Source organism: Artemia sp. Qi Xiang Cuo, chromosome 9 (assembly GCF_049724085.1).
Source record: "Artemia sp. Qi Xiang Cuo chromosome 9, ASM4972408v1, whole genome shotgun sequence".
Classification (NCBI taxonomy): domain Eukaryota; kingdom Metazoa; phylum Arthropoda; class Branchiopoda; order Anostraca; family Artemiidae; genus Artemia; species Artemia sp. Qi Xiang Cuo.
The window spans coordinates 59,138,789-59,161,654 of NC_142802.1; the positions used below are offsets into that span (position 1 = coordinate 59,138,789).

At 35.8% G+C, this 22,866-nt stretch overlaps 1 protein-coding gene across 3 annotated transcripts in view; it reads left to right on the forward strand.

The window, feature by feature from the left end:
• The window catches only part of LOC148948884 (lachesin-like), a 149,332-nt gene that overhangs the window by 99,271 nt on the left and 27,195 nt on the right, over positions 1-22,866 (forward strand). For all 3 annotated transcript variants that reach the window (XM_089094782.1, XM_089094783.1, XM_089094784.1), the window contains exons 5-6: positions 13,495-13,681; positions 19,586-19,735. In XM_089094782.1, the coding sequence (XP_088950908.1) occupies positions 13,495-13,681; positions 19,586-19,735 (337 nt within the window). The remainder of the gene's footprint in view (positions 1-13,494; positions 13,682-19,585; positions 19,736-22,866) is intronic.

Consider the following 22,866-nt stretch of genomic DNA (forward strand, 5'->3'; position numbering starts at 1 on the left):
TCTCTGAGACCCTTGAAATTACAATGAGAGAAAGATCCTTAGTTGTAACAACGAACAGTAATTTATTTAAATAAAAGAAAAGCGCGACATTAAAAGCTTAAACACATATAAATTATTCAATATAGGGCTCAAACCTTTCCCACTTAACACCCGCTATTTTTGTCAAATTTTTGCTTTTCCGTCAATGTTTCAAGAACAAATGTATTAGCACAATTGCAACGAGTAAAACGTTCATTGATTTTTTTCCAACGCCTGGAGAGTGGAAGGGTCTAGTTTTTAGGTAAATGAAATACTTGCAGATACTATCGAGCTAGGGTTTTGCTCTCTTAAATACGTCAGGCTAAACAGTAGTTAAACTTTCAAATATGTCATGGTAAGGAACTGTAAGTAAGGAGCGACCCGGCTCAATAAAAACCATAACTCTAAAAAACGGAATTTTGATACCAATAGATATATCCAAAGAGTCGGTTTATTATGCTGGTTTCAAATATATACGTTTCATTAAGTTTAGTCTTACCCATTAAACGCTACGAGCCTCAGAAAATTTACCCGATTTTCAAAAAAGGGAAAAATACCCCCTAAAAGTCATAGGATCGTAATGAAAATCTTACCATCTGATTTAACGTATCAGCAAACTCTACTGTAGAAGTTTCAAGCTCTTAACTGCAAAAATGTGAAATTTTGTATTTTTTGCCAGAAGAAAGATCACGGATGCGTGTTTTTTTTGTTTTTTTTTCAGGGGTCATTGTATTGTCCCAGTGGTCCTAGAATATCGTGAGAGGGCTCTTTCGAACGGAAATTAAAAGTAATAGTACCTTTTTTAAGTGACCAAAAAGATTGGAGTGCAACTAGGCCCCCTCCCCCGCCTCTTTTTTCCCAAAATCGTCCGATCAAAATTTTGAGCCAACCATTTTGTTCATCTTAGTTGAAAGGCGCAATAACTATGCCTTTGGATATAACATACCCCCCACAGCCCCAGGGAATGGTCTTTAAGTTATAAAATGTGTGGGTTGAATCGTCTAGAGGATATTTCCGTGGGGAGGGGACTTCTCCGTGGAGGCGGGGCCAGATATCCTGGTACTATTTAAAAAACGATCAGAAATAAATACAAAAAAACTTTTTGCAACTCAAAGTAAGGAGCAACATTAAAACTTAAAACGAACAGAAACCAAAACGTATATGAAGGAGGTCACCCCCTCCTCAACACTTCGCTCTTTATGCTGAAGTTTAAATTTTGTCCCAATTCCTTAAGAATGACTCCTGAAACACAAGAGCCGTTTAATTAAAGTAATAAGAATCTTTTTTAAAAGTACTAAAACTTTAGCGTAAAAGAGGGAGCAACTTCCTTCATATACGTAATAATTTCTGCTCGTTTTAAGTTTTAATGTTGCTCCTTACTTTCAGTTGAAAAAAGTTTTTTTGTATTTATTTCTGATCGTTTTTTAAATAGTTCTTTAAATAGTTTCGTTTTTTTTAAATAATACAGTTAAGAGTAAAGGTTGAATCGATCTTACTAGCCAGACAGGCTCATTTGCTCAACCATATCATATCATTTTTACCATAGTGTTTCTGCGTGGCTAAACGAATCAGCTAGTACATTTTTGTTGAACACGCTGCGAGTTATGTCTCTTCGGAGTGTACATTTTATAATTTTACAGCTGTCATATTTTAGACTTTACCGACAGATCAATTGAAAATTAAATGAAAAACGTTTTCACCCAAACGAACTTTTCTATAATTATTCTAGGTATTAAATTGAGTAAAGTAAACCGGCCAATTCGTTGTCTCATGACCAAGGAAGAGATTACTCATGTCTGGAAATACATTTCAATTATTTATTGGGAACGTTCTAGAATTAAAAGAGATAAACACAGAAGACAAAGTCATTTTTTCAAATGAGGTAAAGAGTTCGGATTCCAAACAAACAGATTATCCTATTTAAGAGGACCAATTAAGACTCTCTCTTTATGCTGTCGTTTTGACATATTATAGACAATAAATAAAGGAGGAGAAGGCTTGAGCAAAATTCCCAGTGTCCAGGTCAAGGATACTCCGGAGAAAATGAAATGGACACCGTCGATTTTTTTTCAAACAAAGGAGGAAGGGGTGGCTCGCATGCGCTTCTCTAAGGAAGGGAATGATTTTGAAGCAAGGCTTTTGTTTTTACCAGAAAGCATTCACATCTTATATGGATTATAAACAAAATTATTCTTTCTATTTTCGCCCTTCAAGTGGCAATGTATGCAGCTTTGCCACAATTCTAAACCGACTGATTATCTCCATATTTTCCCTCGATAGCATTTGGCCCTTGTCAGTTAAAGATTATTTTTTTTGTTGTTGCACAAAATGGCAGAAACTAGGACTGAAATGAGGCATTGTCACTTTTGTTACTAAAAATATACAACAAAACTCGGAATTTTGGTTGTAATGAGCCCTCTCTCGGTTCTATATGACTGCTGATTCGATGAGATAAAAAAAAAAAAAGGCATATCCGTGATAAAACGTCTCGGCCAAATGTTAAATGTTGTTTTACATGTTTAGGAACCAATATCTTCCAGTGAAGGTTCTTAGACCTACTGGATTTGATGATGAAGTTTTTTCTATAAAGATCTGACCCAGTTTTGCACCCTTTTGTGAAATTAATAAAATTTTCATTTGCGAATAAGTTTTGATAAGAAGCTTTGTGCTTGATGAACCGGATATTTCGGAGTAACCACGACAGCTTCTTTTGTAACTATAAAACAATATTTTTTTTTATTCTGGGTTACTATTCACCCGGGTATCTCTGTGCTTACGTTTCACGGACTGTTTGATTCATTTTGTTTGCTCCGGAATGAGGATAATAAGATTTTTTTTCATGAATCCGAAGATTAATAAAAAAAATCATTGTTTAGTTTTCAAATATACATCATCAATTGATTTGAGAGTTTTGTAAATATACTACTTTTATATTTGAGTAATAATTGTGTATGTGTGTATGTAAGTATGTATTTATATATGTATGTATATTCACAAAAACGGCTCCATATTTTTTTGGGAAAATTGGTATCTTGGAATATTCTCGCATAAAAAAAAACGATCTAGATAAATCGGAAGTCTGAGAAAAATCGTTAAGAGCCTTAATTTTGGTTTTTGTGAATGACGTCATGTACTATGTTATTACATCGTTTAAGCATTTCTAATGACATCATATATGGCATCATATAAGTATTTTCTTATATGATGCCATGTATAGCATAAATAAGATTGTATTATATTTCAGTAGAACCTTCTTTACATGGGGATTAACAAATTCACTACCCCGATCCGTTTGAATCTTCTTATAGCAATCCTGTTCAAGGATGATTTCAAGAGCTTTGACAACTTCTTCGCCGCTCTTTGACCGCAGTGGTACGGCATATGCATAGCGACTAAAAACACTGATTGCAAGTATAATGTATTTGTAAGGGTGATTGTGACGCCGTTGAATCTCATCCAGAGTCAAAAGATTGCTTGTAGTATTTGTAATGGGAACAAGGCTTTAGTTTTTCGATAGTGATTACCGCGAACTCTACGATTACGATCTAGAGTTTAACTTGATTCATTCTGTAGATACTCTGCCGCCCGATTCTTTTTAAGTCCAGTGACTTGCGTAAGTGTGGTGGGTGAGCTTAAACTTGCCACTGCACCAATATTCTCATAAATATGTTTCAATGCTTCAACCATTTTGAACGTAAACACGTAGTGAAGTGTCCACTGCCCATTTGCATACTAACAGGTGATGATGAGGGGGATGCAGTGATATTAAGACGTCTGAAAAAAGTTGAAAAAAATTAAAAAAAACTGTCAGAAAAAAAGTGGTCTCTACAAACATTATTTTTCTAATAGTAAAAGTTACGACACACATATTTATATCATTCCCATTTTGAAGTTGGAAAATATTAAATGTGATTTTTTTGTGTTTTAAGTGTGTTTAATGACATTCTAAGAGATGTAAAAAAAAGTTAAAAAAAAGCAAAAAAAAAGTTGAAAAACAAAAGTTGGGGAGGGGGGTGAGGGAGGGGGAGGGGGGTGAGTTAGGGGCAGGAGTTGGGGGTAGGAGGGGCAAAAAGTTGGAGGTGGAGGGGCAAAAAGTTGGGAGGGAGGGGATCCTTGGGATTGGGGTAGGGGACCTAACAACACTGTTCAAATGGTAGTTGTGTATTATACCCAACACAGTTGAGAATCACTCAAATAAAAAAAATATGTATTTCTGAATAGAGTTAGCATTCCCTCAGATGGTTTACCATTTTCATTTCTGTCAACGCCTATAATCATACCAAAATGAAGAATCTTGTTTAACATTAGATATGTGAACGGCCAGGACTCTATAAAAAAAAATGTTATTTAACTCCAAAACCATTGTTTCGTGAAAAGCACGAATTTTCATGGTAGGTTGAATCCGGTCATTGTACTGTCTGCTTGTATGACGGGAGACACTCTGCTACCTTATATTATAGCTATATGGTGGGACTGTCCGCTTGTATATATTATAGCTATATGGGGGGACACTCTGCTTGAAACTGTTATAGCTATATAGGGAGACACACTGCTCGGAGATATTAAAGCTATATGGTGAGACACCCCGCTTGTAAATATTAAAGCTATATGGTGGGACACTCTGCTCGAATATATTATAGCTACATTGGCTACCTCTCTAATCGGAACTGTTATAGCTAAATGGGGAGACACTCTGCTCGGAACTGTTAGAGCTATATGGGGAGACACTCTGCTCGGAGATATTGAAGCTATATGGGGAGACTGTCCGCTTGGAATGATGGAATATGTGTCTTGTCAGAAGGTGGGATATGTGTCTTGTCGTAATGATTGGGTATGTGTCTTGTTGAAATGATGGGATATGTGTCTTGTTGGAATGATGGGATATGTGTCTTGTCGGAAGGTGGGGGGACTGTCTTGTCGGAACTGTTATAGCTGCACTACTAATCATACCATCAGATTCAGGGTATAAGAAAACCTGACTGTTGTGTTTTCAAGCTTCTATCTGAAAAAATATGGAATTTTGTATTTTTTGCCCGAAGAAAGATCACAGATGAATGTTTATTCGTTTTTTTTTACCCAGGGGTGATCATATCGACCCAGTGGTCCTCGAATATTGTGAGAGGCCTCATTTGAACGGTAATTAAAAGTTCTAGTGCCCTTCTAATGTGACCAAAAACATTGGAGGGTAACCTGGCCCACTCCCAACCCCTTTTTTCCCCAAAGTCGTCCGATCAAAATTTTGAGATAGCCACTTTGCTTATCATAGTTGAAAGGCCAAATAACTATGCCTTTGGGTTTAACATGAGCCTCCCCCCCCACAGCCCCAGTGGAAAGGTCTTTAAGTCATAAAATTTGCCAATTTTTACACATAGTATTTGTTATTATGAAGTACGTATTCATGTTTGTGTGGAGGGGGGGATTTTTTGGCTAAGGGTTCTTCTATGGGGGGAATTTTCTATGGGGAGGGAGGTTTCCCTCGCCACAGAATTTTCTATGGGGAGGTTTCAAGGGGTAGAACTTGTCAGGTGAAATTATACACTGGGGAAATTTGCCAGAATTCCTATCCAAGAGGTGTTAATGGTAATTGTCCGGGGTAAGTTTTCACCGGGATTGAATCGTCTAGAGGATATTTCCGTGGGGAGGGGACTTTCTCTATGGAGGTGGGGCCAGATTTCCTACCATTACTTATAAACGATCAGAAATTAATTTTTAAAAATACTTTTTTTCAACTGACTGCAAGGAGCAACATTAAAACTTGAAACGAACACAAATTATTATGTGTATGAATGGGATTACCACCTCCTCAACACCTCGCTCCTTACGCTAAAGCTTGAATCTTGTCCCAATTCTTTAAGAACGACTCCTGAAGCACAGGGGTTGTTGAATTAGAACAATAGGAAGCTTTTTTAAAAACACTAAAACACTTTAGCGTAAAGAGGGAGGTGTTGAGGAGAGGGTAATTCCCTTCATACCTGTAATAATTTCTGTTTGTTTTTAGTTTTAATGTTGCTCTTTACTTTCAGTTGAAAAAACTTTTTTTTTTTAATTTAATGACATTCAAAATCAAACTGGCTGTAACTGGAAAGTGAGAGGGCATAGTAGTTATAAAATTGAAGTATATAAGCATTCGCATAAAAAAAAAAATCATGATAATAAAACTGGATGACTAAAAAGTAAAAAATAATTAATCATTTTTTAAACATGTTTCCAAAATGAACTGAAAAGTAGAATTTTTTTTTTTGTAGATTATATGAATGTAAGGAAGAACTATAAAATTAGCATATATATATATATATATATATATATATATATATATATATATATATATATATATATATATATATATATATATATATATATATATATATATATATATATATATATATATATATATATATATATATATATATATATATATATATATATATATATATATATATATATAAAAATATAAAAATATATATATATATATATATATATATATATAGGAAGAATATATATATATACTATATATATATATATATATATATATATATATATATATATATATATATATATATATATATATATATACATTCTGCATGGAAGCGAGCTGCTGGTAAACCATATTGCTCTTTTGATGCAGATGATTGTTACCCAAGGAGTTGTACCGTCTTCTTTCTCATTCAGAGATCTCACTCCAATTCCAAAGAAAGGTAAACTCGCAACCCAGTGCTTGTCCTTCCGCCCTATAACAGTGGCCACTATCTTCTGTAAGCTTTGTGAACTTCTGTTCATTGACCAACTGAACGCAAAATGCTATGTTCCACCTAACCAATTTGGATTCCAGCCACGTCTCGGTTGTGCCCATACTTTGTCGATTATCGCGAACGCACTGATGGATGATGATGTATCAGGTGAAACTCTCGTGTTAGCTGGGTATGATGTTCGTAAAGCGTTCGATTCTCTCAGTCACGCCGCTATGCTACTCCGTGCAGGAAAACGTGGAGTGAGCCCCTTATATATCAGAGCCCTTCAAGACATGTATTATCGTCTTAAATTTCGCATAATACTTCATCCATTAGCTAAAGTTGACGGCTCTCAAGTCTACGCACCAGCCCCAAATATTTTTGTCAATGTTGAAAAAGGTACCCGTCAAGGTGCTGTTTCTTCCCCTTCACTCTTCAATAATGTAGTTCTTGATGCACAGTCAGCTGTTCCCACATCATTCATCTTTCCCGGTCTTGATTTATCTCTCGTATGTTATGCAGACGACATTCTGAATGTGAGCCGCACTATCCAGCGCATAAGCGAGACTTTCGCAACGCTACAATCTGAGTATGCGAAACTAGGTCTTCAGTTCAAAGCTGAAAAGTCCGAAGTTGTATTCCTCAATTGGAAGCAAGCGTCACCTAGGGATATTCGTCTCGGACATAGTAGGATTAAGCCAGTAGATCATATCACCTACCTCGGTCTTGCCATTGGTTCGTCAGTAATGCACACGCGAAAACTATTAATTGCTCACATTGAGCGTAGAGTTGGGCTATCATAAGCTTCTATTGTAACTAATAAGTTACGGTTCAACCGCCATCTTCTCTCGAAACTTTTTAACTCTGTCGCTCTACCACATTATTTGTACATATCGCCGTTTTGGAAAATGCTCACAAATTCTGAAAAGTAAAAAATTCGTTCAGTTTTCTTCCGGTTCGCAAAATATCTTTTACGTTTTCCCTCTTGGACGCGCAATTCTTATCTGATTAGAAAATTCAGCATTGCTGACCCCATTATAGCCGTGGAAAAGCAAATTCGTGCTTATAATTCCCGTTTAATGAAGTTGAATCATCCCTGGTCGTCAGTTTTAACCCATTAGTTAAGATTTATTTGTTGTGTTTTTTTCCTTTTATTTTTTTTTTTTTTAATTTTTTTTTTAAGTGTTTGTTTTCGCGCTTAGTGTAATTAGTGTTTGGTTGTTTTTTTTTTTTTTTTTTTTTTACCAATTACGGCTTGATGCAATGATGTTCATATTATTTATGTTTGTTCAGTATTTAGGAGCCTAAAAAAAGAAAGAAAAGAAACATGTCTCGTACCTATAGAGCAATGTATAATTGTGTTTTTCTTTCTCGTTTTGTGTAATTTGTTCTAAGTGCTGATTTAGATCTTAGCTCCAGCGTTCGTCACTACAAACCACATGTATAACTCCTAAGTTTATGTGTATTGCTTTTTTTTTTTGCTTATTGCTCCGTCTTTTCCTTTTTTGTATGACGGGTTTTCCAATAATAATAATAATATATATATATATATATATATATATATATATATATATATATATATATATATATATATATATATATATATATATATATATATATATATATATATATATATATATATATATATATATATATATATATATATATATATATATATATATATATATATATATATATATATATATATATATATATATATATATATATATATATATATATATATATTTATATATATTTACATATATATTAATTTGCTCTAAGTTATAAATGCATAAATTAAAAAAAAGTCGATGAGTTGAGGAACACGGGTTAAAAACGTACAATTATTTTTATTTAAAGCACAATCAATTTTGAGTCTCCTCATTTTCACTTGTATTCAGAGATTCTTGAAAAAAAATTATTTTCCAATTCGTATTCGATTTTAAAGACTGGTTAATTTTTTGGTTAACTTAGTATTACCAGAAAGCATTCAAATCTTTTCTGAATACGCTACTCCCGAAAAATTCGCTTTCGTACATTTTACTCCTTCCAGGGAACGACTTAAAGCTCCTGCTGGTGGTCCAGCGCAGAAAGAAATGTGACTCTTCGCCTCCACTCCGAACAGTCCTGCGTAAGTGTGACTGCTTCTTGGAGATCAGTACTGATCATAGAGAGGTATTGGATAAGGCTGTCCCTCCATGTGAATCGGGGTCTTCCACGGGGGTGTTTCCAGCCATGTTCAGAGGGATCAAAATTTAAAAGTTTCCTTGCGGGTGCTTCTGCTGGCATATGAATTAAGTGGCAAAACCACCATAGGGTCCTTACGGTGAGCTGACAAGAGTTGGAGGTTTGATCCGTTAGTGTCAGCAGTCGGGTGTTAAAGACGAATTCGTACCACTTGATCCCTTTGTTCCGTCTTAAGAAGTTTGTTTGGGCCACATCTATGGCATCACGAACAGAAGCAGCAGCTTGCCAAGTTTCAGCACTGTAGAGAAGGACTTGCGTTACAGTCGTGTTGTAGATTCGCATTTTGTTTTTAGGGTGATGTTGGGCTTTGAATGCACGGAACGGCATAATCGAGCCATAATAGACGTGGCTTTAGCGATGCGTGACTGGACTTCCTTTTCAATTGAGCCGTTATCCGAGACGGTAGATCCAGGGTAAGTAAAAGACTTGACAACTATAACAGTATGCCCTAATATGTTGTTTGCCGATGCCTGCTGGGTCGATAATCATTATTTTTGTTTTCTGCCAGCTAATATGTAGTCCCACTTTCAGGGCTTCTTCCGACAGTGTAATGAGGGCTGCCTCGAAGTCGCAATCGGCTAGGACTCTTTTTCCATATTTCAATCTGAATTGGAGCCGATTTGCCGTTCGATCCGTGACATAATCAATCACCGCGTTGAAAAGTTCAGGAGCAGCAACACACCCTTGCCTTACACCAGTATCTATTTCAAAAAGTGGGATTTGGAGACCATTAACCTTGACAGAACTTTCTGTACCAGTGTAGACGGCCTTGAACAGTATTTTTCCGTGGTAGTATTTGTCAGTAAACCATTCCTTGTAGTATCGGCCAAAGAGACTCACGGTCAACCGAGTCGAAAGCTGCTTTAAAGTGAACAAAGTCAATATATGCTGTATGCTGATACTAACGGGTTTTCTCGATGACCCGAGGAATAATGTATATCTGCTCGGTTGTGGATCTGTTGGGCATGAAACCCTCTTGCTGAATCCGGTGCCACTTACGGATGAACTGAATACTTCTATCAAGCAAAGTCATGGTGAATAGTTTGCCAGGAACTGACAGGAGGGTGGTTCCTCTGTAGTTCAAGAAATCGGTTCGGCTACCTTTGCGCTTCCATAGAGGAAGGACTATCCCTTCTTTCCATTCTTCAGGTATCAATTCGGTTGACCAGACAAGGGAAAACAGCATGCGTAGCCAAAGCAGCATTACCGGTCCTCCGAACTTTAGCAGCTCAGCGGTGATCCCCAGGTTCCTGCTGCCTTGCTGTTCTTCTTTCTCCGCAGGGCATTTTATATCTCTTCTACTGAAGGAGGATCAGGCTCTAGTGGATTTTCACATGTTGTTTGCTGAGCATACGCAGTTAGGATTTGGTCAACGTCGATTCTTTTGGCGTTTGGTAGCTTTTCGAAATACTGCTTCCATCAATCAAGTTGCGCGTTTTCATCCTTTAGCATTTTATCCAAGACGGATTTTACTGCACCTATCTTTGTTGGTTCCCCATCGCTAATGTATCTGACACGCTTGAAAAGCAACATGACATTACCTTTTTATGTCAGATCTTCTAGCTCTTCGGCTTTTTATCAACAAATTGTTATCTATCACGGTGAATAACTTTGTTTCTCATCCAGTTTAGCCGTCTGTAGGAGGGCATATTTCTGGACAGCCGCACTTTCCGGCGCTGTTCAATGATTTGCAGTGATTTTTGCGATAGCCTGGGCTTCTTTGAATACATCTTCGACCAACGCTATTAGTGGCAACCTCTAGTACGGTGGCCGGAGTTTACCGCCCCGGCAAATACCCCTGGGAAAATACCCCCCGGAAAATACCCCTCCCCCCGGAATAAACCCCCTGGAGAACACCCCCCCCCGCGCAAAATACCCCCCCCCTTCGAAAAATACCCCCCTGCAGAAAATACCCCCCGTGGAAAATTCACCCCGGAAAATACTCCCCACGGAAAATACCCCCCTCCCCCCGAAAAATATCCCCCCCTGAGGAAAATAAACCCCGTGGAAAATAAGGTTTTCCAAATTTGAGAATTTTATTTGAGTTTTATGTTTTTAATTTCCGTAGGGGAAGGGAATTTTGGTACTTGTGTTTTATTATACATATTATTTAAAATATTAATTAAAAGTTTCAAATTTAGAAACCTTATTTTACACAGGGGGGGGGGGTATTTCCCACGAGGGTATTTTACAAGGAGAGGTATTTTCCGCAAGGGTTACTTTCCAAAGGAGGGCGAGGGGTATTTTTTTGTGGGGGGGGGCATTTTTTAGGGGGTTAAACACACACCCCATTCACTATATTCATTTATGCTATTTTACTATGTTCATGGCCGTATATTTGGCTTTAAAATACACTTATTGGTCTATCTATCTAATATGCAGAATAATTGTACCAAGCACATTTTGCATGCAGACCTGTTATGCTTACCCCCTCCCCCTAATTTGCAAATCTATAGCGCAAATTTATTTCTAAAGTAACGAAGAAACTAAAAATAAAACCGGTGTGTTCTCGAATTTTACACAGCGTAAACTTGAGTGAGTGGCGCATAATACACAAGTGCGAAAATTCCATCCCCCTAAGGAAATTAGAAAAATTAAACTCAAATAAAATTCTCAAATTTGGAAAGCCTTATTTTCCACGGGCGGTATTTTTTTTTTGGGGGGGGGAGGGTGGGGGTTGAGGGATATTTTCCACGGTTGGGGGGTATTTTACGGGGGGGGGGTATTTTCCGGTGGGGTATTTTCCGCGGGGGGGGGGGTATTTTCCGTGGGGGTATTTTCCGCGGGGGGTATTTTCCGGGGGGGGTATTTTACGGGGGGAGGGGTATTTTCCGCGGGGGGTATTTTTTCTTGGGGGTAATCGCCTAGAACCCTCTAGTACACCGTTTTTATAAATCTGCCAGAACGTTTCCGGGTCAACAAGGGTATTCAGGCATTGAAACTAATTCTGAATTTCAACTGAGTACTTTTGGCGGAATGCCTCAATTTTTAGTTTCTGGGTGTCGAACTGCGGCTGGCGTTGTTCTGAAGGCTGGGCATTAAGACGCAGGTGGAAGTTCGCGGTAATTAATCTATGGCCAGTATTCCCTGTCTCAGCGCAACGATTTGTCTTACAATTCGTAACCGATGAGTGCCATCTTCGGTTGACTATAATATAGTCGATTTTCTTCCGCGTTCACCCGCCATTGCTATACCCTGCTGGCTTAAGGATGTCTTTTCTGTGAAACAGGGTGTTGGAAATGACTAGTTCGTGCCTAGCGCACAACTGGAGGAGTCGGGTCCCATTTTCGTTCAAAGAGTCAGGAGTAACCGGTTCAATTAGATATTTAAAAGCTCCGCTGGGGTTAGATACAGTTGCATTTATCACACATCATGGCCAAAACATCGTGAGGGGAAATTCGAGATAGAGCAGATGTCAGAGCTGAGTAGAACTTGTCTTTTTTGTCCGCTATATAAGCATTCGTTGGTACGGAACACAAAAGAATCGACATCCTCCCGTGCTTGTGGTTGATATTGAGTTGTGGGATATGAGGAATTTCTTCGCCTTCTTGTTAGGAGCAGGCCTTCGCTGCTACTTCTACTGGAAGTTTGGCCTGACCAAATCATGCTGTGACTTGTACTGGGGATTTCTTCATTGCCTGATCCCGAATTCTAAGGGGATAGGGAAAATTGCAGTCCCCCCCCCCCGCAAAAGTTGGGTGGACATGAAAAACTAAGACATGTAATTAAAAACAATTGCATGTTTTTTTTAAAGGGTGTTTCAAATTAGGGTATGGTGTCCAGTATGGAGTAAAGTTCTTGTTATTTCACAGCAAAACTGTTTGGTTTTTATAAAAACTTTAGTTTATACATTTTAAGCCTGAAGAAAAAAAAATTATGTTAATTAGTGACTCTGATCACGGACTGAATAGTCCTGGTAAAAATTAAGCTATTTGGTACCACGAAGTAAATTTACGCCCATGGTAAGGTTTTGGTTCTGATCCAATTTAAAAATGTTTCATTTCTAATTCTTAAAAAAAAAAAAAAATATCATTATACAGAATTGGAACGTACACAGTATTTTTTATTTTTTTGGTGGAGGTGACAATAAAAAAATTTCGCAAGAGAGCAATAAGAAGAAAACAAATTATTTGATAATTTGAATAATAAGTACCCAGGAATTTAAATAGATTTGGATTTTGGGGCGGTGAGGATGTAGCTCAGAGGCCCCCTGCTGCATACGCCCCTGATACAGAATGTTAAAACTAGCTATAAGGCTCATTTAGATTGTTTCTATCAGGCATACCTCATATTTTGACAAGGGTACGTAACAGGCCAACCAACAAATTCAGTAACCAACTAATTTTTTACAAGTTTACAAGTAAATAAGCTTAATTCACAAGTTTATATTTTTCAAGGGGGAGGTGTTTTCTCTATATTATTCATTTAATATCTATTCATTTAAAAAAAAATAGTCATATTAGTCAAAACTTGCTGTTAGATGACTATGTTTTCTTTTTAGGTTGCTCATTTAGATATCACTGTATCACCCGATATTTTAGATGATGAGACCCCTAGTGAAGTTACTGTAAAAGAGGGAGAAGCAGTGCGACTTACATGCAAGGCAAATGGCCAGCCTCAGCCGAAAATAACCTGGAGACGAGAAGATCAAAAGGAACTCACCGAGGTGCGTTTCAAGGACGAGAAAGGTGCGTTTTATAAAGAATATTAATGCCTTATAGAACAAAAACACAGAACATTGAGAAACAGTTGCTTTTTCTCACTTAATTAGTTTGGAAATACGGAAATGACGTAAGAAATTCAAAGTATTACAATTAAATACCTAACAAAATAAGCATTCTTTAACCGGGTTACTTAATCGGTTTATGGTAGTGTTTCGTATTTAGTCGATCCTCTTCATATTACACATAAAAGAGTTAGGAAGTTAAATGGATTTTGCAGTATATTGTATCCAGGAACGTTTCGATGTGGTGTCCATGTCGATTTTCTATAAGTACTTGCATAACCCTCCATCGGAGGAGCTATCGAAGCTCGTTCCTGATAAAGCAAAGCCCTTGCGATCAACTCGCCGAAGTACAGCTCGTCAGGACTACCTTGAGCAGGGTACTCCCCGCCAAGAATATCTGGAAACGAGTTTCTCCCGGCGATCGGTTACCACATGGAATAGATTGCCGGCAGAGATAATTCTGAAAAATTCGTCCCTTGACGAGTTCAATAGAAGGTATAACAAGTGCCTCAGTGTTAGAAAATGAGGTAACTACCAGGACTAGCGGCAAATCATCATTTGTGATGGAGCCGTGAAGTCTGTAAAAAAAAAAAAAAAAAAAAAAAAAAAAAAAAATGCTTCTTTTGTTAAAAAAAAACTTTTCAAATTTTCTTTTTCGGCTTTCATTTTACCGTATTTTCTTCAGTTTTGTCATGCATAACAGTTCCTACAACTTGCTTTTTTTTACATTTCTTGCTGTGAAAGTTTTGTTTAAATGTGTGTTTTGTCTCTTTTTATTCGCTGTCATTTGTTTTTATTAGAATTTAGTTTTCTATTGTTTTTTATTTCTGGTTTTATACTTCACTATCCTATTGGAAAAGATTTCCAGGTTTGAAATCGAGATATCAAGAATACAACTGTTTACTTTTTAGTTTGTTTTTCTTTTCATTTGTTTTTAAAAATGGTTGATAACTGATACATTATTTATAACACCTGTAGATCGCGTGATTGTAAAGGGATAATCATTGGTAAATTTTTAGAGAGGGGGGAGTGTGAAATGTATTCCTAGTAAAAAGGAAATAATTTTTGCTAGAAGGTTCTCAATCAAGCCCCTCTTGCTTCCTTGTCAAAATATGCCATTTTGCTACGCTCGTTTTAACCTAGTTCCATTTTTGAGTCAAAACTATTTTACAAGAAGGAACGTTCACCTACATTAACAACTTTGAATTTAAATATATCCAGCGCATATTTTAGCACGTTGAACATGATTCCTCCTGTGAGAAGTTGAAGTTCCTTGAGATTTGGCATAAATTAAAACTTATCGGTGAAATTGTAGGAAGCTTGAACTTACAAGAAGGTTTATCACTGGAGAGCATTTAACGTTTGGAAATTTCCTCAGTTACTGCCAAGTCTGTTTAAAAAAATTTTGGTTGCCATACTGCTAAAAAATTAGTTGTCATGAGACCAAGGTTGCCATTCCTTACGATTCATCACTATTTCTAGTAATTTTTTTATATTGCCTAAACAAACAAACCACTAAATCAGCACATAAATCAATAGATTATTGAAGAAAATCAATAAATCAACCAAAAAATCACTAAAATCCAGTTAATTTTTTTCAACTGGTGGCAACCCTCCATGAGACTGATATGGAGTCAACGATGTCATTGTTTTGTTTGAGAGTGTTGATTTGATGTCAGTATCAACGATGTCAGTATTGATTTGTCAGTATCAGTATAACGCCCAGTAGAAAAACAAATAATAAAAAAATCACTATTTTAGCAGTTTTTTAAGCCGAAAAACGCATAACTGATCGGGCCTCATAAACTCATTCGAAAGGCTACACTACAAAATAAGAACACAAATCTGTTCCATATGAGATTTCCATAATTAAGTCTAAAGGTCAATGACATAAATGAAGGGAAAATAATGGGGTGGATGCAAAAATGAATTTGTCAAAATCTAGGGGGTAATTTCATTGTTTCTTTATTTTTTTCAATGAAAATACCAGAACAAGTTTTGTTTCAATGAAAATACCCAAAAAAGGCATTTTGAAGAAACTAGATGGGGGTGAGGGAGCAAAATAACTTGGGGGATACCCCTCACTCAATTGTTCCATTCAAACCACTCCCTCAATTGAAACCATTCAAAAGGGGAAGAAAGATATGATCGGGAGAGCAACTAACGACCATACATAATATAACACATTGTTTAAATATTACTTATAAAAGTATGGGGGGTTAAGAGCAAATTGAATACTATTAATGAAAGTCGTTATATATATATATATATATATATATATATATATATATATATATATATATATATATATTTTTTTTTTTTTTTTTTATATATATATATATATATATATATATATATATATATATATATATATATATATATATATATATATATATATATATATATATATATATATATATATATATATATATATATATATATATATATATATATATATATATATATATATATATATATATATATATATATATATATATATATATATATATATATATATATATATATAAGGACTTTCATTAATAGTATTCAATTCTGCTTTAACCCCATACTTATAAGTAATATTTAAACAATGTGTTATATTATGTATGGTCAGGTGCTCTCCGAATCGTAATCTTTCTTTCCTTTTGAATGGTTTAAGGTAATTTACATGCTTTGTTTATTTTTCAGATCCTATTTTTTTTCTTTATGTATTTTATTTTTTTATATATATATATATATATATATATATATATATATATATATATATATATATATATATATATATATATATATATATATATATATATATATATATATATATATATATATATATATATATATATATATATATATATATATATAGAAAAATAGGATCTGAAAAATAATCAAAGCATGTAAATTTACCTTAAACCATTCAAAAGGGAAAGAAAGATACGATCGGGAGAGCAACTACCGACCTTACATAATATAACACATTGTTTAAATATTACTTATAAAAGTATGGGGGTTAAGAGCAAATAACAATTTTATTTCCTTTATCAGCCCTGGTGATAATGATGTGTGGGTCTTTTTTTAATTTTTTGAGAGTTTGTGTTTTCTGATTTTTTGACCTTGGAGAATATGGAATGAAATCAAGAATATTCTTAACCACCTCTCCTCGAAGTAAATCTGGATTTTCCACAGCACCACGTGAATCAAATATACCCGCCTCCACACTGGAGACTATCTCTGCGAAATTCACTTGTGTTTGAGGCAGGCAAAATTTAGGTCCCTTGGACAAAACATGGGTTTCTTACGGAGTAAGAACTTTAGAAGATAGGTTCTCAATGGCCGGACCAGGACAAAATCTCGGACGAAAACATCTGGAATTCTGAAATTTTTCGTACTCTAATTTTTCAAACTTTTCTGATAAACGAGCCTTAGCCATACAAAAGTCGTGGCGGAAAGTATTCTGAGCTATTCTATATATCTGCTGAAAATCCGTCGGTGAAAGGTTTTGCTGTAGAAAATGTCTAGTTTTTGAAATTGTGTTACTTAGGAAAAAATGTCGTTTTTTTTGGTCTTTTAAAAATTTTAACAAAGAATGAAAAACAAACCTAAACCTAAAATTCCTTTAGGATTGTGTACCTATCTTCTAAGGTTATTACTCCGGAAGAAACCCATGTTTTGTCCAAGGGACATAAATTTTGCCTACCTCAAACACAAGTGAATTTTGCAGAGATAGTCTCCATTGTGAAGGCAGTTATATTTGGATCACGTGGTGCTGTGGAAAATCCATATTTACTTGGAGGAGAGGTGGTTAAGAATATTCTTGATTTCATTCCCTATTCTCCAAGGTCAAAAAATCAGGAAACACAAACTCTCAAAAAATTAAAAAAGACCCACACATCATTATCACCAGGGCTGATAAAGGAAATAAAATTGTTATCCTTGATAAAACTTCATATAATAAAAAAGTTATAGATATTTTATCCAACACCCATACTTACAAACCCATAGATTCAGACCCCACCGATAAGTTCACCCGTATAGTACGAAAGGAGCTAGGAATTTCGCAAACTGAAAGACTTATTACTCCAAAAATGTATAAATTATTTTACTCTAAAGGTTGTTAAGATCCTACAATTTACGGGCTCCCAAAATCCACAAAGCTGGGGTCCCTCTATGCCCACCTCTTGTTTCATATAGCTCTTTAATTTCACAATTGGGAAACTGGATTTCTACCCCTTGTATCCACCGTATTCACACGTAAACTTCATATATAAGAAACTCAGTCACCTTGTTGAAAAATTAAAAGACATTGAAATAAAAAAAGATACAATTTTGGCCAGTTTCGATGCCATTTCTATGTATACGTCTTGCGACATTAAAAAATGTGAACTAGCTCTTCAAAGGAAATTAGAAGATAATATTGATCAAATAGACTATATATATATATATATATATATATATATATATATATATATATATATATATATATATATATATATATATATATATTTTGCAGTCCTATTGTCTATATAAATAAATAAATTAAAAACAAGCTTTTCAACTGAAAGTAAGGAGCAACATTAAAACTTAAAACGAACATAAATTATTGCATATTTAAAGGGGATTGCCCCCTCTTCAAAATCTCGCTCTTTACGCTCTCTAACTATATACAAATTTATACTTTTAAAAAGCGTCTTAGCGTTCAAATTAAACGGCCTTTGCGTTTCAGGAGTCATTCTTAAAGAATTTGGACAAAATTCAAGCTTTAGCGTAAAGAGTGAAGTGCTGAGGAGGGGGAACCCCTCTTTATATACGTAATAATTCCTGTTCGTTTTAAGGTTTATTGTTGCTCCTTACTTTCAGTTGAAAAAAACTTGTTTTTATTTAATTTCTGATCGTTTTTAAATAATGCCAGGAAATCCGGTGAAGATTTACCCCAGACAATTACTCCTAACCATTCTGCGCGTCAAATTGAGATGGAAAAGAGAAAGCAAGACATATAAAAAGAATTTGGTGTAAGAATTCTGGCAAATTACCCCAGTTAATAATTTCCCCTGACAAGTTCACTCCCTGGAAACTTTCCTCCCCATGGAAGATACCTCCGTGGAAAACCTCAAGAAGAAAATTGCACCCCCCACTCGAAAATGTATTCCTATATCCCAATAACAAATTCTATTCACAAACAATGGACAAATTTTATAACTAAAATACCTTTCCCCTGGGGCTGTGGGGGGGGGGTCATATTATACCCAAAGACCTTCATCTTATTCAAGTTATTGAGCCTTTCAACTATGATGAACAAAATAACTACATAAAAGTTTTGAGTAGACGATTTTGGGAAAACAAGGGCGGGGGAGGGGGCCTAGTTGCCCTCCAATTTTTTGGTCACTTAAAATGGGCACTAGAACTTTTAATTTTCGTTCCAATGAGCCCTCTCCCAATATTCTTGGACCACTTGGTCGATACGATGACCCCTGGAAAAAAAAAATAAACACGCAACTGTGATCTTCCTTCTGGCAAAGATACAAAATTCCACATTTTTGCAGATAGAAGCTTGAAACCGATACAGTAGGGTTCTCTGACACGCTGAACCTGATGGTGTCATTTTCATTGAGATCACTTGTTTCTTACGGAGTGTTTCACACTTTTTCCGTTACCACGAACTGTTTGATGAAGCGGTTTCAACCAGCAGCGATTTCTGTTGCATTCTCGATGCGTTTTAATTTAGTAAGATATCTGTATATAAGCTCTTAACAATAGAAGTTGGTTCTGTTAAGAATTTGTACAAATCAAAATTGCTTCAGTTAGTTCCTTCAGCTTCCTTTAATATCCTTTTGATCTTTTCAATCTGTCTTTCAACTGCTTTCATTACTAGGCTCATGGCAATATTCAAGATCCGGTTTCATAGAAGGCGAAGTGATAAAGTGGCAAGCTGTTTCCCGACACCAGATGGGGGCATACTTATGCATTGCAAATAATGGAGTCCCTCCTTCTGTTAGCAAACGAATTATGGTCAATGTAATGTGTGAGTATAATATTCTTTTAGAAAATTATTAATCTCTTAAAAATGTTCAGTTAGTTGCCACAGATATTTTTAAGGATTACGATCCAATAAATTAAGGATTACAATCACATTAAGTGAAAACATACAACAATTTATTAGTCCTTTCTTATTTAGTGAAGTAGTGTTGCTATTTGAAGAATTTCTGTCTGTGTTAACGAACAGTAAACCATAGAGGTGGTAATTATCCAATTGACAGATATTATTTAACATCATTTTTTCTATCTTCATTCAAGTGGCTGCTTAATTATAAATTATGATGCAACGCACTAACGTAGCTTCGGAATCCCTCCTTCTGTTAGCAAACGAATTATGGTCTGTGTAATGTGTGAGTATAATATTCTCTTATAAAATTATTAACCTCTTAAAATTTTTTACCTAGTGGCCACAGAAATTATTAAGAATTACAATGGCATAAAATGAAAACGTCCAAAAATTTATTAGTCCTCTCTTATTTAGTGAAGCAGTTATGTTTTTGGAGAATTCCTCCCTGTGCTAACGAGCAGTAAACCATAGAGGTGGTAATTATCCAATTGACAGATATTATTTAACATCAATTTTTTTCTGTCATGGAGGGCGACTTGCAGGTAAAAATCTCAAGCAAAGAGGTGAGGGGCTGCATAGTTCTATTAATTGGTCAATATTTTTATGTGATAAATTTTATGGTAAAGCAATTTTTCTTCATGCGAGTGGCTGCTCAATTATAAATAATGATGCAACGCACTGACGTAGCTTTAGAATTACTAGTAACGTGTTTATGTTTTGAGGTAGTGCTTTGAGGTATTTAAGGGTTACCGCCACGCTAGCAAAAAGAATGAATAAGCTTACAGGCCTTTTCTTACTTTTACGAAGCAGTGGTTTTTCAGAGAATTCTCATCTGTCCTATGGAATGTTCAACTCAGTAAAATCGGCTATAAAGAGTTCTGATGTAATTTCCCAGTATCGGGGTAAAAGGGCAGCTAGAAACTGTATCAGGAAAATGTAATCAGCCCTGGGAAGGGATTTTTACTATGATAACTTGCAATTAATTTATATACAAAAAGCAGGATATGTTTATTAGACAGTACATAAGCGTAGAATTTTTCTCCAGTAAAGTTTTCCTTGTGAATTTTAGTAGCCGGCACCCCCCCCCCCCTGTGAAATTTACCCTAGAAATCCCCATTCCTCACGAAAAATTCCTCCCATGGAAATTCCTCAGAAAACACCCCTCCCCCAACAAAAATCCTCCCAGCCACGGACAAATCCTCCGACCGCGGAGAAATCCCCCAGAAAATTCAACCCACGGAAAGTTCCCCCGAAAATTTCTCAGCGGAAATCTCGTCCCCATAGAAGGTTCTCCCACCCACAAAACTGAGCGGCCAAAGACAAAGTACAAAATAGGTACCTCAAAATGTCAGTCAAATATCTTAAAGGGTAACAAAAGGACCATATATCAAAACAGTTTAATTACAGTGGCCGGCTGGTCTCCAATCACTCTCGATTTACAAAAAAGGACTGGAACTCTCAATTTCCGATCAAATTAGCATCCTCCAAAATTTTAACGACCATGATGAGAGGCCGGGAATGGGGAAGGGGCAGCCCCCCTTCTATACGGAATAAATTCTGCTCATTTTGTGATTTAATACTACTCTTTACTTTCATACTAACAGCATAAGCCAGAAATATTCCCTGAAATCTAAAGGGACTAAATATCATACCTGACCGCGCCCCTTCCTTAGAACTAAATCTGTATTTACCTGAAGGCTCAATCAGAGTTAGGATGTTTTGACATAAAAAAATATAATTTTAGGCATCCGCCCCCTCCCTAACTAAAAATAAATCAGAGAGGCCTACTGTAGAGGTTTCAACCTCTCATCTACAAATGGTTGGAAACGTGTATATTTTTCCAAAGAATGATCATGGATAAAAACAACAACAAGTAAAACAACAGGGAATTTGCCAAAGATAGTTAAATTTGTTTAAACCTTAAGAATATTTAGCCTCCATATTCGAGAGCCTTCCACAGCCAACTACGCATAAAAATTAAATGAAACTTACAATAAAATAAGATGTTTAAAACTGAAATTGAAAAATTAAAACGCTCCAAAGTTTAGTATTTTTATAATGAAAAGGTAGTGTGGTCTTGTCGTTATTTTAAGATCAAGGATACGTGTTGTTTGTTGTTGTTGTTTTCCTCCAACGATGGTCGTGTTAAACCAAGGGTCCTAGAAGATCGGAAGAGGGCTCATTCGAACAAAAATTAAAAGTTTAAGCACCTTTTTAAGTGATCAAACAGAATGAATAGCAACTAGCCCCCTTCTCATGCCCCTTTTTTGTCCAAAGACATCCGAATGAAATTCCGAAATACCCATTTGGTTCATCATATTTGAAAGGTCCAATAAGTGTGCCTCTGGGGATGACAAGAAGCCCACAACCCATAGGGAAAGGGCTGTGAATTTTGCAATTTGTCAATTGTTTACAGGTAGTAACATATTTGTTATGGGGAAACATACCGACATTTTCTGCAGGAAGTATTCAAGGGGGGGAGAGATTTTCTGGGGGAGGATTTTCAGTGAGGAGGAAATTTTCTGGGATTATTTTTTTCCTGAATTCATCTACATATTTTTTTTTGTCTTTCTTTTTCGATCCACAATTTTACATATGGAGGGAATGTTACGGGGATTTCATCATACAGTGGGGTATTATTAAGGAGGGGTGGTAGGTCTTTGTGTAGAGGCGGGTAAGATGCCAAACAGAGTACGTTTCAATGGCCTAATTTTGAAGGATCATTGAGCCTTCAAATGAAAACTAAATGAGCTTTTACGACTTGTTGGCTAATCCTTCTTGTTTCCTACGCATATTTTTGGCCTGGGCCCTTATCATTGGTGCTGAGGGGAAGGTGGAGCAGTAGTGTCATAGTGTCATAGTAGCGACCAAGTTTGATATAGGTTATGTGTGATGAAATTGTGTACAGTGAGGTATAAATATGCATCAGCTCTTATGAAGGAGTGTCGGTGGGTCGTTGCAGAGTGGAGATAATAATCAAGATGATCGGAAAGAACTAATAAATATAAACCGAATATTTAATATATAAAGATATATTCCTGACAACTCAG